The sequence below is a fragment of the Oncorhynchus masou genome, chromosome 28 (genome assembly GCF_036934945.1).
Source record: "Oncorhynchus masou masou isolate Uvic2021 chromosome 28, UVic_Omas_1.1, whole genome shotgun sequence".
Classification (NCBI taxonomy): domain Eukaryota; kingdom Metazoa; phylum Chordata; class Actinopteri; order Salmoniformes; family Salmonidae; genus Oncorhynchus; species Oncorhynchus masou.
In genome coordinates this window covers 79,024,442-79,041,306 of record NC_088239.1, presented here as the reverse complement: position 1 = coordinate 79,041,306, position 16,865 = coordinate 79,024,442, and the positions used below count along the sequence as shown (strand labels likewise).

General features: G+C 44.0%; 1 protein-coding gene across 1 annotated transcript in view; it reads right to left on the bottom strand.

Annotated features, from left to right (window-relative positions):
- Positions 1-10,717, bottom strand: part of map3k1 (mitogen-activated protein kinase kinase kinase 1, E3 ubiquitin protein ligase) — a 60,684-nt gene extending 49,967 nt beyond the window's left edge. The window contains 1 exon segment of the mRNA XM_064943497.1: positions 10,194-10,717. Within this exon segment, the coding sequence (XP_064799569.1) occupies positions 10,194-10,687 (494 nt within the window). The 5' untranslated portion in view covers positions 10,688-10,717.
- Positions 10,718-16,865: the final 6,148 nt, after the last annotated feature.

The following is a 16,865-nucleotide window of genomic DNA, read 5'->3' as shown; positions in this document are numbered from 1 at the left end:
AGCAAACGAATCACATCAGTGAAGTCAGATCAGCATGTCGAACGAAAACTGTGGAGATGACCCTCACGGGGGGGGGGGGTCAGACAGGTTCCTGACCGTCACGTGAGGGGGTCAGACAGGTTCCTGACCGTCACGTGAGGGGGCAGACAGGTTCCTGACCCTCACGGGGGGCAGACAGGTTCCTGACCCTCACGGGGGGGCAGACAGGTTCCTGACCGTCACGTGAGGGGGTCAGACAGGTTCCTGACCGTCACCGGGGGGGGGGGACCGTCAGACAGGTTTCTGACCGTCACGTGAGGGGGTCAGACAGGTTCCTGACCGTCACCGGGGGGTGGGGGGGGCAGACAGGTTCCTGACCTTCAAGATCGCGAGATGCTAACAAGAGCCTCCGACTACACGTGTAGTCCACAGGAGGTTGGTGACACCTTAATTGGGGAGAATAGGCACATGGTTATGGCTGGAGCGGAATCTGTGGAATAGTATCAAATGCACCAAACACATGGTTTCCATGTGTTTGATGCCAGTCCATTCGCTCAGTTCCGTCCTCCCCCTCAGCAGCCTCCACTGACGTAATCTCTTCCGAGACTCATTCAAACTGGCTCGTGATTAGTTGAAGAAAAGTGCTACCATCTCTGTGGTCGAAGGGCAGGGATACTCCGATGAGGGCAAAAAGGTGAATACGGCTGCATTCAGCCAGGCACAAGCCAGCGTTTTCAGCTGCTTGAGGAAACATGGCATGAAACAAAAACAACTTGACCTGAAAAGCACAAAGAAAGACAAAAAAGGAAAACAAGTGTGGAACAGTGACCCAAGGGGAGTGTGTGGAGGCCAAGGCAGCTGCCCGGATGAACGCACGGTGGAAGAAAGGCGTGGCTAAGTAAACATTTCTAAGCCCTTCCAAAAACAGCTTTGACTGTAACAAATGGGAGGGCCACCCGAGCTGAACATGCCAGCCAGGGGACGTTATTTTAACACAGCAAATTCAAAGCAAGGTCCTCATACAACGCATAAATGGACATATAAACTGCTTTGGGAGAAACAGAGATTGCACAACTTGTTTGTTTCTCTGCCACTATACATTAGCACATCAGCAGAAGAAAGAAGTGGAGCAATACATGAACAGAATGTTGTTAGGAGCTTGGCAGCTAATCGTCAGAGGCACTGGTCAATATTTAGCTGTCCTTGACCCCACCTTCTGGAAAATATTAAACCAAAACTACAAGCCATGCATTCTTTATCAGCATTCAAGATTACCCTTCACCCCCCTGTAAGCCTCTAGAACACACCAATAATATAACACATCATGCAACAATTTCAACAACTTTACAGAATTACGGCTCATAGAAGGAAATCAGTCAATTGAAATAAATAAATTAGGCCCTGATCTAACCAATCAGAATGAGGTTTTCCCTATAAAAATAAAAATTTAAAAGCTTTATTACAGACAGAAATACTCATGGTAGAGAACATTAAATTCTCTGACAACAAATCTGGTGAACATTCCTGCAGTCACCATGCCAGTTGCACGCTCCCTCAAAACTTGAGACATCTGTGGCATTGTGTGGTGTGACAAAACGGTACATTTTAGAGTGGCCTTTTGTCCCCAGCACAAGGTGCACCTGTGTACTGGTCATGCTGTTTAATCAGCTTCTTGATATGCCAGACCTGTGAGGTGGATGGATTATCTTGGCAAAGGAGAAAATGCTCACTAACAGGGATGTAAACAAATTTGTGCACAAAATCGTAGCGAAATAAGCTTTGGGCGTGTGGACAATTTCTGGGACCTTTATTTCAGTTCATGAAACATAGGACCAATAGTTTACATGTTGCATGTATATTTTTGTTCAGTGTATATCATATCAGTGTCTACTTACTTGCTGCTTCAACTTTGAAGTCGTGTGTAGTGTTAGCGACATATGATTTTTGGAGGTCTGTTTTCAGAACATGTCATGTGAAAGTGTGTGTGTGTGTGTATACACGTCGATGTCTGTGTGTATGTTGGCTGTGTGTTGAATGCATATACGGAGGGCCAGCAGGAGACCTGTTGTTTTAACTGGTAATCTGGCCCTGATTAGGCAGGGACCCATGTGTTTACTTTTCACATGTAATCTCCAGCTTGCCTCGTCCTGCTGCTAACTAAACAGAATCTGGGAGGGGACCCCTAGGCCTGCTCACACGCCTAATGGGGATGGAAATATCCGGGCCTTTTGTTAGCGGCCTCCAGCTCTGAGTGTTGAGCTAACCCCGGGCTTTAAACAGCCAGTTCTGGTGAACGTGGAGAGGCCCAGGCAGGCTGGTTAGACAAAACAGTCAAACTCAGCCTCCAACCCTCTGGAGTCCAGGGCCAACCCACAACCCACTGGGGCAGGACCATAGAAAACAGACCGACAACTAGGCCTCTCTCTCAACAACACATTACCATCGGAAACCCAACAGCTATCAGGTAAGGTCTTGGTTAAAAGATGTCTTTCGTTTGAACGGCTATTTGCCCCCAAATCCATTTAAAAGATGATACATTAACATGGGCTTCTAAGAACATCCCTTCTGTTCCAAAACCACAGTCAAACATTATCCAGCAATCGTCGTTCATGCTGATGATGCTATAGCACCGCACACGTCGAGCGTGAGACATGTGTTTTCTGTGAACACAGTAGTATTGGCTCCCCAGTCTTAAATCATATACCAATTATCACAAATAGCATTAGGCTTTTTCAGAAGGAGTTGGAGAGTGGAGAAGGACAAAAGCTGGCTTCTGACCCCCCCCATGTGAAGAATAGAATGAGAGCATTCCAGCCCCTGGTCTGCCTAGCAACAGTGCATTTCAGATGCTTCGGGCTGCTCCAGTCTTGAAGTGACTGCTCGTTATAAACATTGCCATGTTGTCTTTATAAAAGCTTTGCATTTACCCAGGCAAGTCTTGAACCTTGGCCAGGAGTTTTATGGAATGGATAACGGTGAGAGCTACTTTTCAATAACAGTGTCTGACTCAAAGTTGCGTTGTTTGTGTGATTAAAAAAAATGTCACGTCCATCACTATAAAATGTAGAGGTTAGAACAGCTCTGAATCAAACCCTGAAAAACAGACGTATTTCCCACTAGATACTAGAAGAAGAAGTGTAAACAGGGCAATATATTGAATGTGAATATTTGTCAAAGAAATACCAGTAAAACCAATCCTGTCTGCAAAAAAATCTGTCTGGAAAATCCCAATCCTTGAATTAAAATGATTCAGTAAACTAAAAATGTTGAAAGCTACGCTGAGTCATTGAAAACCGATCTGTCTGCGGCCATCTCCTCCACAAAACATAAACATAGCGCCTTTTAACATACCTTGATGGTGGAGTTGGCAGTTGACATAGGGGCTGCGGACAAACCAGTTCTGGATGACCAGATCAAAGCACTCAGCAGTAGTCATGTGATTCGGTGGGAGGAGATCGGTGGCTCCCCTTGACTCCAACGGCTCCATACTATCCCCGGGAAGTAAAGTGCCTCATTTTACACTCAAACGAGACTTGCCGACCCTGCATTGAACACTGGATCTAGCGCCGGGACGATACCAGTACCAGTATCACCATATACTCCTTAGTATTGTGGCAAGGAAACAAAACACGAAGTGGATGTAACTTCTTTAGGAAAACAGTCCTGACGTTGGAAACAAACATCATTGTGTTGTCATCCTGAGTCACATGTATTTATTTTTCAAGCTAAAACACACAATATTTTATATACCGCAGGTTTTTAAAGGACCAAAGAGCTGGATCTGTTTCATGTTTTCATTTCTGACATGGATAACATATCGCAACACTGGTACCATCCCAGCCCTATCTAGAACTTTGGTTGATGAGCATTGACCCGCCTTTCTGTATAGGTTAACAGTCTGAAGTGAACATTTGCAGCTCTTTCTAGAAATCACATCCATGCTGGTATCATTTTTCCCATATGACTTCACTGACACCCACAGTCTTTGAGATGACGTGAGGTCATACTCTTTGAAGGGCCAAGGGGTTTGTTCTTCATAGGCTTTCCCTCTACTTCACCCATGGAGTCATTGGGCATCCAGATGTTAACCAGCTACTAATCTGACTCCAAAACAGCCACTCCCCCCCAGCTGTTCAGTGACCATCCCAGTGTTGGAGCCACGATGACTCATTCTATCACGATGACAGGATAACAAGACGTTAATGACATGATGCCCCCCCCAGGCTGAAAACGACTGAAGACAAACATGACTTAAGCCCAAATATTTCTTGAAATCTTCAACATCGCCACCAGCTTGACAATTGAGTCAAGCTGTGTTTGAAACCTAAGCCCTGAACAGCATCAGCTAAATAAAATGTGAGATGAAATTACTTCAGGAAACTCTCAATTATGGATCCTAAGCAATGTGCAGAGGGGACTGTCTTTTTTTTCCAGAAATGTCTACTTGGTGATTTTTGGAAGGGGTGTAGTCCAAAGGAAATGTGCTTCACAAATTACCTCTGGTCTGATGAGACTGCCGATAATAGCAAGGGGTTTGTGCAGTTAAGAATACAAGCTACCAGCCAAGGTTATGAGGAGTTTAAACGAGGTGTACAAACACAACCACAGTACAAGATATAGGCTACTTTATAAACTGGGTTAGTCGAGCCCTGAATGCTGACTGGATGACAGCCGTTGTATATTTAAGTCCTTATGCACGACGCAACGCCGAGTGCTTGGACACATGATGGTAGGACATACACTTTTCCAGGGGAGGGCATATCTTATCCTGCATCAGACTGTCGGTCTACTGTAAACCACAACGTCAGAACTCCTGCCACATCCGCTGGAAATGCAAACAAATTAATTGCGACCCCGTGGGTAGGGAACACCCATTGGCCACATACCAGCTTCTTCTTTTCCAACGGAAACTTCTGTCCTTCAGAAGCAAAAAGCACAATAGTCAGGTTCCACTACGATCAGACTTTCAAGTGCCAACTGGTCAGTTGAGGTGAAGGCCCTGGTCAATTGTGTCCAGTTTCATTGTAAACATACCACAGAGCCAAGCAAGAGCTCCAATAACTTAAAATGGCCAAGCTGAGAAAATATGGACGAAAAGCCAATGAAGGTGCAGCTTTTCTTGTTTGAGTGACCGGTTGAGGCCGTGGTTGGGGGATGTTCTGGCCCCGAGGCAGTGCAAATGATATCTTCTCTCTTCCATTAGACCTCAACCTCACAATGTAGACAGGATATGTAGGGCACCAACTGGATAAATAATACAGCATACATGGTGAAGCCATGAAACTTCTCCAAAAAAGGTAGGCCACATAATGTATCGTACCTACCATTATATCATCTCCCTCAAATACTAACTTTGATTAGACCTCTATGAATTAAAGCTGCAATATGAAACTTTTTTGGGTGACCAGACCAAAACTCACATAGAAATGTGAGTTATAGATCATTCAGTCTCATTGAAAGCAAGTCTAAGAAGCGGTAGATATGTTCTATGTGCACTATTTATATGCTTCGGTTCTTAAGTTTTGTTTTTGTGTCTTGTACACCAGCTTCAGATAGCTTAAAACAATAGTTTTGGTTATGGAAAATATACTTCACAGTGGTTTAGATGCTACAATGATTCTCTACACTAAATATTGCTTGGTTTTGTCACAAACTGAAATTAAGTTAACTATTAGAATTTTTGCAACCAGGAAATGGCGGAGCGATTTCTGCATAGTGCATCTTTAAATAAGGGACCTTGCGAGACATGAGACATTCAGTGTGCCCAATCGAGTCTTCCCTGTAGTTAGTGTGAAGCATACAAATAGAGTTCAAAGAAACACCTGACCTTAATGTGTAACCGTCACTGTAGATAGCAAGGGAAGAAGCAATCCAGGCCTGTGATTTATTTAAATCCGAAGAAACTGTGTCAGCCAGAGGAGAAAGAGATGTTTGACTAAATTCTCTTTTGATCTCTCATCAGTAAGACAACTGTAGTTTACGAGTAGTCAACGAGGTTCTGACTTAACACACCTGCTTTTTGAAACGTCGGCAGAAACGTCGGCAACACCTGTCGGATGGCTCATCTTCTACCAGCAAGGGTTGTTCAGGGAGGACAACACAGCTACGAATAGCTCCACGACACTCTTTGATATTCCTGAGGCAACATTTCAGTGAGTGATTCAGTTTGCAGACGCAAACCGAGGCGTTTCGCTTTATCTGACTCAAAATCACGATGTAGATTCTACAATATGTGAGTGCTGGCGTGGAGTAGAACACACCAGCCGTCCTTGAAAGCACACAACATGTCCAGCTAGAGCATTTCAATAGGATGTGAAAGCCTAAAGGCATTTGCCTGAGCATTAGCCTAATTATGTCGAATATTGAAACTACATTATATACACAAAAGTATGTGAACACCCCTTCAAATTAGTGGATTCAGCCACACCCGTTGCTGACAGGTGTATAAAATTTGAGCACACATCTATGCAATCTGTCAACAAACACTGGAAGTATAATGGCCTTACTGAAGAGCTCAGTGACTTTCAACGTGTCACCGTCATAGGATGGCACCTTTCCAACAAGTCAGTTAGTCAAATTTCTGCCCTGCGAGAGCTGCCTCGGTAAACTGTAAGCGGGCGGCAGGGTAGCCTAGTGGTTAGAGCGTTGGACTAGCAACCGAAAGGTTGCGAGTTCAAACCCCCGAGCTGACAAGGTACAAATCTGTCGTTCTGCCCCTGAACAGGCAGTTAACCCACTGTTCCCAGGCCGTCATTGAAAATAAGAATTTGTTCTTAACTGACTTGCCTGGTTAAATAAAGGTAAAATAAAAATAAATAAATAAAGCGCTGTTATTGTGAAGTGGAAGGGTCTAGGAGCAACAACGGCTCAGCCGCGAAGCAGTAGGCCACACTAGCTCACAGAACGGGACGCCCCAAAAAAATTGTCTGTCCTCAGTTGCAACACTCACTACCGAGTTCCAAACTGCCTCTGGAAGCAACGTCAGCACAATAACTGTTCGTCAGGAGGTTCATGAAATTGATTTCCATTGCCGAGTTCGACAGACTAATCTGGGTTTGGCAGATGCCAAGAGAACGTTACTTGCCGCAATGCATTGTGCCAAGTGTAAAGTTTGGTGGAGGAGGAATAATGGTCTGGGGCTGTTTTTCCATTGTACGGGCTAGGCCCTTTCGTTCCAGTGGAGGGAAATCTGAACGCTACCGCATACAATGACATTCTAGAAGATTCTGTGCTTCCAACTTTGTGGCAACAGTTTGGGGAAGTCCCTTTCCTGTTTCAGCATGACAATGCCCCTGTGCACAAAGCCAGGTCCATACAGAAATGGTTTGTCGAGATCGGTGTGGAAGAACTTGACTGTCCTGCACAGAGCCCATCGAACACCTTTGGGATGAATTGGAACGCCAAGCCTAATCGCACAACATCAGTGCCCAAACTCACTAATGCTCTTGTGGCTGAAAGGAAGCAAGTCCCCACAGCAATGTTCCAACATCTAGTGGAAAGCCTTCCCAGAGTGGAGGCTGTTATAACAGCAATGGGGAACCAACTCCATATTAATGCCCATGATTTCGTAATGAGATGTTCGATGAGCAGATGTCCATACACTTTTGGTCATGTAGTGCATGTCTATGCAAACTCTGACAAACCCATGACTAAGATATTTCCCTCAACTTCTTCAGCTTTTAAGTGTAATAAAATATCTGATATGGGATTGTGTTTACTGCTATGCTTTCTGTAATGCAAGTCCCTGCAAGCTATTGACACAATGATGCCTCACTAAATAAAACATGCCAATTATGGGTTTGGCTTGTGATGTCTTGCTCTACTAAATGAAAAAAAAAGAGTATAATATATACTTCACATTCATTATTGTCTCTATATTTCATTGGCCCAAGGATCAGTAGAGAGAGGACTAAAGTTCAACCGGGAAACTATTGTGTGCAGAAAAGGGCTTGGGCCTCTGAGGTCCAACAGTGGAGTTGAGTTTGTTGGAATTTTACCTTTGTGCGGTGAGGGGATACTGATGGTTTGCCTTAGCCCATTATCCCGGACAAGAAACACCACAATGGGATCCAGCTCTCTTTCCATCCATTTCTTTAGCTTTCAACGTCCTATTCATCTTTCATTATCTGTACCGTTCCAAAAGCCAATGTCTCATGTTGCAACAAATTCTCATCTCACAATCTTTCCTTTCTAAAAAGCTGTCATTCATCCCGGGCTGATCTTTACGTTATATGGCTGTGTTGAGAAAGGAAGCCCAAGTCTGATATATTTTTTTTATTCACTAATAGGTCTTTGGACCAATCAGTTCAGCTCTGAAAAAGAGCTGATGTGAAAAGATCTGAGAATATCAGAATTGGGCTGCCTGTTAATACGCCTGTCACTCATTAACCCTTAAGAGTCTATTGACGCACCCGTGCAGCAATCTATTTAACATAATACAAAAATCTCCATCAAAGTCTGATAGTTTTTACAGCGCTGTTTGTCAGACCAGGGGACATCACGAAAAATGTCTAACATCTGAATGGTTTGGCCTACTAACTATGACCACCACGATGGTGTCCTCCATTCTGCTCTACAACCCCCACAAACCGCCCAGGACTTGTCTGAAGTTGGTACCGCCAACGTGTGATCACGCCAACGTGTGATCATGTGATCATGCCAACGTGTGATCATGTGATCATGCCAACGTGTGATCATGCCAACGTGTGATCATGTGATCATGCCAACGTGTGATCATGCCAACGTGTGATCATGTGATCATGCCAACGTGTGATCATGCCAACGTGTGATCACGTGATCATGCCAACGTGTGTCCAAACTAATATGCCTCCACTATGGAAAGGGAAGACTCTAACGAACACGATGGTGGTAAAATGAGTGTCCAAAAAACAAAAATATTTGCTGAGCTTTCTTATATCTCCTAGACATAGGACAGACACTTCAAATCCTTATGAGTGTCTGTTTTGCCATTTATGAATGTGTTATTCAATTTGTTTCTATGGGCTATAGCAATAAATGCCAAATTCAATATTTTATCAAAAGCATTTTAAATGTTTTGTTTTAAACTTACAGGGGTCCTAAAATTATAAATCAAATAGCTAAATGATCCATGGTATGACCAATCTTAAAACAATTCCATGTTAGTTTAGGAGAATACCCACCCCACCATGAACCAGGTAGACTAGCGGTTTGAAGGTTGGTGGATCGAATCCCTGAGCTGACAAGGTAAATTTCTGTCGTTCTGCCCCTGAACAAGGCAGTTAACCCACTGTTTCCCGGTAGACCGTCATTGTAAATAAGAATTTGTTCTTAACTGACTTGCCTAGTAAAATAAAGGTTAAATAAAAATAATGAACACTAAGATGTTGATTGTTAAACACTACTCACAAAAGGAAATGTATAGAAGTTGGCTGATTTTTAATAGCAACCATCACAGAACTGTGTGATCACAGTACACAGGACAAATTCATTTGAATCGTAGAACATTGCATAACAAAGGATGTTCTATAAATGGAAAAACAGCAGAACGGGATACCTGCTTAAAGCACTTGACCTACTGTAAAGGTTGTCACACAGAATTTCTTTCACAATTAACTTTTTAATAATAAACAATTCCGTTAAAACATTAGCTGTTTTTCTGTGTGTACCGTGATGACATTGAAATGTCTTACTCTCAGAAAACCTATTGGTAGTGCAACCTAGTGCTGCTGACCGTGGCACATCTGTAAATAGACACTTTAGCCTCTACTTCCAAAATACACATAGCCTACACAAATGGTCCTTCTACATGAGAGCTGGTAAGTAAGCATTTCACGGTAAGGTCTACTACACCTGTTGTATTCGGAGCATGTGACAATTACAATTTGATACAAGTTGGACAATTACCAACCTTGAATTATCTTGTCTTTGATATTTTGACATATGCTTTTGAAAAAGCCTACATAAAAGACCCAGAACCATTATTAATTAATTATTTATAAACCAATAAAAACGTTTTATTGTCATAAAAACAATGCTTACAGTAAACACGCACTTGCATTTCATAAATCGCTATTGCAAGTTTCAAAAATTGATAGAAACGTGCGCCAAGATGACGAAATCTCACAAATTAATATAGAACTCTGCAACTGACAGAATCCAACCAACAAGATAAAAATTATAACGATTATCAAATAATCCATGCAGTGAGTGTCAATCTTGTATGTACAGCTTACCTATTTTGTGTAGTATTAACTTCTATTGAAGTTACGGTTGCACCATTATCCGGACTGAGATGGTCGCTGCTGTTTTTGAAAGAAGTTTTCAACAATTCCTGAGCGGCTGTAGACAAACTATTAGTCGTTTTATCCGAGAGAGGGTGATCAGTTAGTGAGTTGCTCTGCTGAATGTGGGGTGTTTTCTGTAATAAAGTAGCCTGGACCGCACCAGGCGAGGAAATGGACAAGAAGTGAAGCTGCGCGGATATCGGAGCCGTCCCAGTCTCAGGAGATAGGAGCAGCGACTCAGGTTTATCCAGATCCACACTTCGGACTTTGCGTAGATCTTTACGTCTCCATTGTGAGTTTTCCCCTGTACTACTCTTCGCCTTACCGTGACTGCTTGGAAGACTAGGGGTGCTTGAATTTCCTTGAAGACAGCTTTCAACGTTTGTGCTGTTATTCGACTCGTATATTCCCGACGACGAGGTCCGGCTCCCCGCCGTCGCCATTTTCAGTCCCGGAGTTTATCACTTATTAGGTTCTATGAAGAGGGAGTGGAGGGCATTGGGGGATGGTCGGGAGGGAGGAGCGAGAGAACCGTGGTGTTTACATTCGACCGTAAAAGGCGCTTCAGTTGGCGTATTTTGCGCAACTTTACGCAAATTCCAAATCTCTCAAAATAAGATTGACAATAAATGATACGTGACTCCTGTTACAGGCATCATGTGATACCACCTCAAAACGCTTAAAATTATGAATCTGAATAAAGTTATTCGTTTTATTTTATACGTATTTAAAAAACTGCAGAGAAAGTTAAACCATACATAACTACAAACCATTGGTAGCTGAAAACACACCCAGGGAACACTCAGGTTAAAATACATGAAACACAACACAAAACTGACACAAGAATGCTGCATTTACACAGGCAACTCAATTCTGAGCGTTTTTGCACTAATTGGTCTTTTGACTCATCAGATCTGCTCTTTTGCCAAAAAAATAGGCAAAATATCAGAATTGTGCTGCCTGTTTAAACAACACGGCTCTATTTAAAAATTAGCTATTTGGCGCAGTAACAACACATGTCTATTGGCCACCAATAATCTCAACCAATAGAAAACAAGAAACACTTAATGAACACGTGCTTGTAAAGGTTGTAAACGGATGGGAAATTAGGCCTACTAACTGGAAGTTTCATAAATGACTGAGTAAAACAAACAGGTCTACTTTGAATACATAAATACATACTTTGAAAATAATTACTTGTCTTTTGAATACATTAGTATTCTGTTCTGATATTTACTTATCAGTATAAACTGCAGAGATTGTCCCAAAGCACTGGGGACGTCTCTGGCCATGACCAACCAGTTCAGTGTGTTCCTCTTTTTCTAGGGCAACCGTTGGTCTGGGCAGAGTGTCAGCTTTGTGAACCTGCAAATTGCATGTCCCCCTGAATCTATCTTTTGTTATTCAAGTTATATAATGGCACAATTGAGTTTAAGATCCTAACAGCAAATAACTATTGGGCTTGAAGGCTTCAACACAGACCAACATCATGTGAAGTACATTCTTATTTGGAAATACAGTACTTTTCCCTACACTGTATTCATGTTATGTACATTGTTGAAAATATCAGCCCTCAAATGAAACCGTTGATATGGTTTTCCTCTTGATATAAAGGGATTGTTCTTCTTGATTCAGAGTACATTACATGTAGGTTACACCAAATGATTTTATGTATGAATAGTATGTGCTATTATGACCTGTCGTGCATGGTATTCAGTGATTGGTGTCAAATACATCACATAGATGAATAGTCCTTATTCAGTGTTCTGTTGTATAAAATTCTGTATAAAATTCCCCCCCAAAACATTATCTCCACAAACATGAAAGTCCATGCCGAGCTATCTTGATATAACAATCAGAAACTCTTGAATATGGACCATTTCAGACTGTGATTTTGAGCGTGCAAACTCAGCAAAAAAAAGTTTGTTTTCCCAGAAACCGGTAGTTGGGCAAGCAGGTTATTTTCTTTCTAAAAAACAGAGAGCAGAGTGGATCTTTGAGCCCTGGGGAGAAAACAATTTCCTGTCAATGTGGATTCAATCCATCACCAAGCGCTATTCATAGCCACTCAGACTTCCTGTAGCTTCTACACGTCCTGCTCACGTGGGCCTGAACACATGAAACATGCCCACACACCTCCTCACTCATGGTAATTTATACCAGGGTTGCTTTGGTCATTGAGGCTTACAAAGGTGTCATCGTTTGATCATTGACAGGGTAGAATCAAATGAAACGTTATTTGTCACATGCTTTGTAAACAACAGGTGTTGACTAACAATGAAATGTTTACTTACGGGTCCTTTTCCAGCAATGCAGAGTTAAAGAGAAAACATATAAAATATAAATAGTCACATGAGGAATAAATACACAATAAATAATGAATAACAATAACGAGTAAAAGTAACATGGCTATATACAGGGAGTACCGGTACTGTGTCGATGTGCAGGGGTACGAGGTCATTGAGGTAGCTATGTACATGTAGGTAGGGCTAAAGTGACTAGGCAACAGGATAGACAATAGACTGAGCTGTGGCCGCAGTGTATGTGGTGAGTGCAAAAGTGTGTGTGTGTGTGTGTGTGTGTGTGTGTGTGTGTGTGTGTGTGTGTGTGTGTGTGTGTGTGTGTGTGTGTGTGTGTGTGTGTGTGTGTGTGTGTGTGTGAGCATGTTATGTGTGTGGGTACCAGTCTATGTGTAAGCGGTAGCAGTCTTATGGCTTGGGGGTTATCTTTTCAGTGTCCTGTTGGTTCCAGACCTGGTGCACTGGTACCGCTTGCTGTGCGGTAGCAGAGAGAACAGTCTAGGTGTTGTCATGCCTTTTTCACAACTGTGTGGACCATGTTAAAACCTTAGAATTAATGATGTGAGTGCTACGGGGCGATATTAATTTAGGCAGGTTACCTTGATGCATTTGTGTTCATTTACCTTTCATTTTAATTTATTCAACAGGTGCTTCAACTTCTTAAGAAATTTATACAGTGAACATACTAAATAAACATGACAATTTAACTTATATGTTTATGAGAAACATAATAATGAATTTCGTAATATCGATGTTTAGGTCACTGTAATGATATCTGCCGCTGTGGCTCTGCAGTCTTCAGTCCGGATGTCTTCAGCTGACACCTTGCCAGGGGTCAATAGGACCTCCTGCTCCTCCCCCGGGGGTCTTAAAAGCCTTCACCATTGAGGTACTACTGTTGCCTGTTCCTAGGCAGAGGGGGCAGCCGTCACCAGATCCACCACCGCATCTTGTTGGCTCCCCTCATCCAGCGCTGCTTCACAGCCTGCACTGGCCTCCACAGTATCATTCGCCTTGATCTGGTGACCTCAAGCACCTTTTGTGACGGGGCAGCCAGGTAAACCAAAAGACAGGCCTTCTGTTCTACATTTCTTCCTATCTGGAGGACCACATGTATTCACGTCATTCCTCTCAGTGACTGTCTACCCTTGCTGCCCTATGTTGTTGATTTCAAAGCACGCTGTGTGGTCAGAAACGTGCTTTCCACATCCTGATGAGCACTTCCCGTCACGGCCGCTGCTCGAAGAAGACCAAGGTGCAGCGTGGTGAGCGTACATTTTACTTTTTACTTCAGAATGTCGTCAACAAAACAACAAAAAACAACAGTGAAGCTTAGAGGGCATTAGTGCCACAAACAAAGTTAACTATCCACAACGAAAGGAGGGAAAAAGGGCTACCTAAGTATGGTTCCCAATCAGAGACAATGATAGACAGCTGTCCCTGATTGAGAACCATACCCAGCCAAAATATAGAAACACAAAATCATAGAAAACAAAACATAGAATGCCCACCCCATATCACACCCTGACCAAACCAAATAGAGACAAAAGCTCTCTAAGGTCAGGGACTGACAGTAACCCCCCCCCCTTCCCCCAAAGGTGAGGACTCTGGCTGCAAAACCTGAACCTATAGGGGAGGGTCTGGGTGGGCATCTATCCGCGGTGGCGGCTCAGGTGCAGGACGCAGACCCTGCTCCACCACTGGCTCACCCCACTTTGGTGGCACCTCTTGTGTGGGGACCCTCGTTGCGGGCCCCGGACTGGGCACCCTCGCTGCGGCCGCAGACTGGGCACCCTCGCTGGAGGCTCCGGACTGGAGGCCGTCGCTGGAGGCTCCAGACTGGAGGCCGTCGTTGGAGGCTTTGTGCCATGGATCATCACTGGAGGCTTCTTGCCATGGATCATCACTGGAGGCTTCTTGCCATGGATCATCACTGGAGGCTTCTTGCCATGGATCATCACTGGAGGCTTCTTGCCATGGATCATCACTGGAGGCTTCTTGCCATGGATCATCACTGGAGGCTTCTTGCCATGGATCATCACTGGAGGCTTCTTGCCATGGATCATCACTGGAGGCTTCTTGCCATGGATCATCACTGGAGGCTTCTTGCCATGGATCATCACTGGAGGCTTCTTGCGATGGATCATCACTGGAGGCTTCGTGCCATGGATCATCACTGGAGGCTTCTTGCCATGGATCATCACTGTAGGCTTCTTGCCATGAATCATCACTGGAGGCTTCTTGCCATGGATCATCACTGGAGGCTTCTACCTGGGCGCAGGCACAGGACTCACCGGGCTGGAGAGACACACAGGAGGACTTGTGCGTGGGGCGGGCATCGGATACACTGGGCCGTGAAGGCTCACTGGCAGTCTCGAGCGTAGAGCTGGCACAACCTGTTCTGGCTGGATGCCCACTTCCACCCGGAAAATTTGGGACGTTTGCACAGAGCACACCGGCCTGTGAATGCTCACTCGAGACACTGTGCGCATCACCCCATAACACAGTGCCTGACCCGTCACATGCTCCCCATGGTAAGCACAGGGAGTTGGCTCAGGTCTAACCTCCGACTATGCCAATCTTCCCATGTGCCTCCCCCAAAAAGAATTGGGGGCTGCCTCTCGTGCCTGCTTCGCTGACTTGCCTCCTCATTACGCCGCCGCTCCGCCTTAGCTGCCCGCATCTCCTCCCTCGGACGGCGATACTCCCCAGCCTGCGTCCAGGGTCCCTTTCCGTCCAGGATCTCCTCCCATGTCCAGGAGTCCTCTTTACCACGCTGCCTGGTCCTTTGGTGGTGGGTAGTTCTGTCACGGCCGCTGCTGAAAGAAGACCAAGGTGTAGCGTGGTGAGCGTACATTTTCCTTTTTATTTCAAAATGTCGGCAACAAAACAACAAACAAAAAAACAACCGTGACGCTTACAGGGTATTAGTGCCACAAACAAAGTGGGTGGTGTTATATCCTTCCTGTTTGGCCCTGTCCCATCATCGGATGGGGCCACAGTGTCTCCTGACCCTCCTGTCTCAGCCTCCAGTATTTATGCTGCGGTAGTTTATGTGTCGGGGGGCTAGGGTCAGTTTGTTATATCTGGAGTACTTCTCCTGTCCTATTCCGGTGTCCTGTGAATTTAAATTCTCTAATTCTCTCTTTCTTTCTCTCTCTCGGAGGACCTGAGCCCTCAGACCATGCCTCAGGACTACCTGACATGATGACTACTTGCTGTCCCCAGTCCACCTGGCCGTGCTGCTGGTCATTTATGAACATTTGAACATCTTGGCCATGTTCTGTTATAATCTCCACCCGGCACAGCCAGAAGAGGACTGGCCACCCCACATAGCCTGGTTCCTCTCTAGGTTTCTTCCTAGGTTTTGGCCTTTCTAGGGAGTTTTTCCTAGCCACCGTGCTTCTACACCTGCATTGCTTGCTGTTTGGGGTTTTAGGCTGGGTTTCTGTACAGCACTTTGAGATATCAGCTGATGTACAAAGGGTTATATAAATACATTTGATTTGATTTGATTTAGACAGCTGTCCCTGATTGAGAACCATACCTGGCCATAACATAGAAACACAAAATCATAGAAAACAAAACATAGAATTCCCACCCCAAATAACACCCTGACCAAACCAAATAGATACATAAAAAGGCTCTCTAAGGTCAGGGCGTGACACTTCCACAGTTTTCCCTCCTGCTGAACTTTTCCTCCTGTGGACTGAATGGAGATAATGGGTGACTCATGTTTAATTGTGCGTGCATCTAAACGTAAGTGCTTTGAGATCTCTGACATGTTAAGTGGAGCTAAGTTTTATGGTTTATTTTATAGCTTGTTAGCTAGCTCGGGCTCCGACTAGCGTTAGCAGTACCGTTAGCATTTTGCTTTAGATGCGCATTTTAGAATGACTGTTAGCGATTACCATATTCTAAGCATTGCTCATTTATGGTGCTAGGCTGTTTTCTATTCTATATATATATATATATATATATATATATATATATATATATATATATATATATATATATTTATCACTCATGCTCATTGTAATTATATTATGTATATATTTTAACATTACTGTAATGTTTATTTGAGCACATTTGCCTGAGTTTCAGGTTTAGAAGTCCAGTAGGCTGTTCAGTCTATTGCCATGTGTCACGCCCTGATCTGTTTCGCCTGTCCTTGTGCTTGTCGCCACCCCCCTCCAGCTGTCACCCATTATCTCCATTATCCCTGAGTACTTATACCTGTGTTCTCTGTTTGTCTGTTGCCAGTTGGTTTTGTTTTATCAAGCCTACCAGCGCTTTTCCCTCTGTTCCTGTCTATTGATTC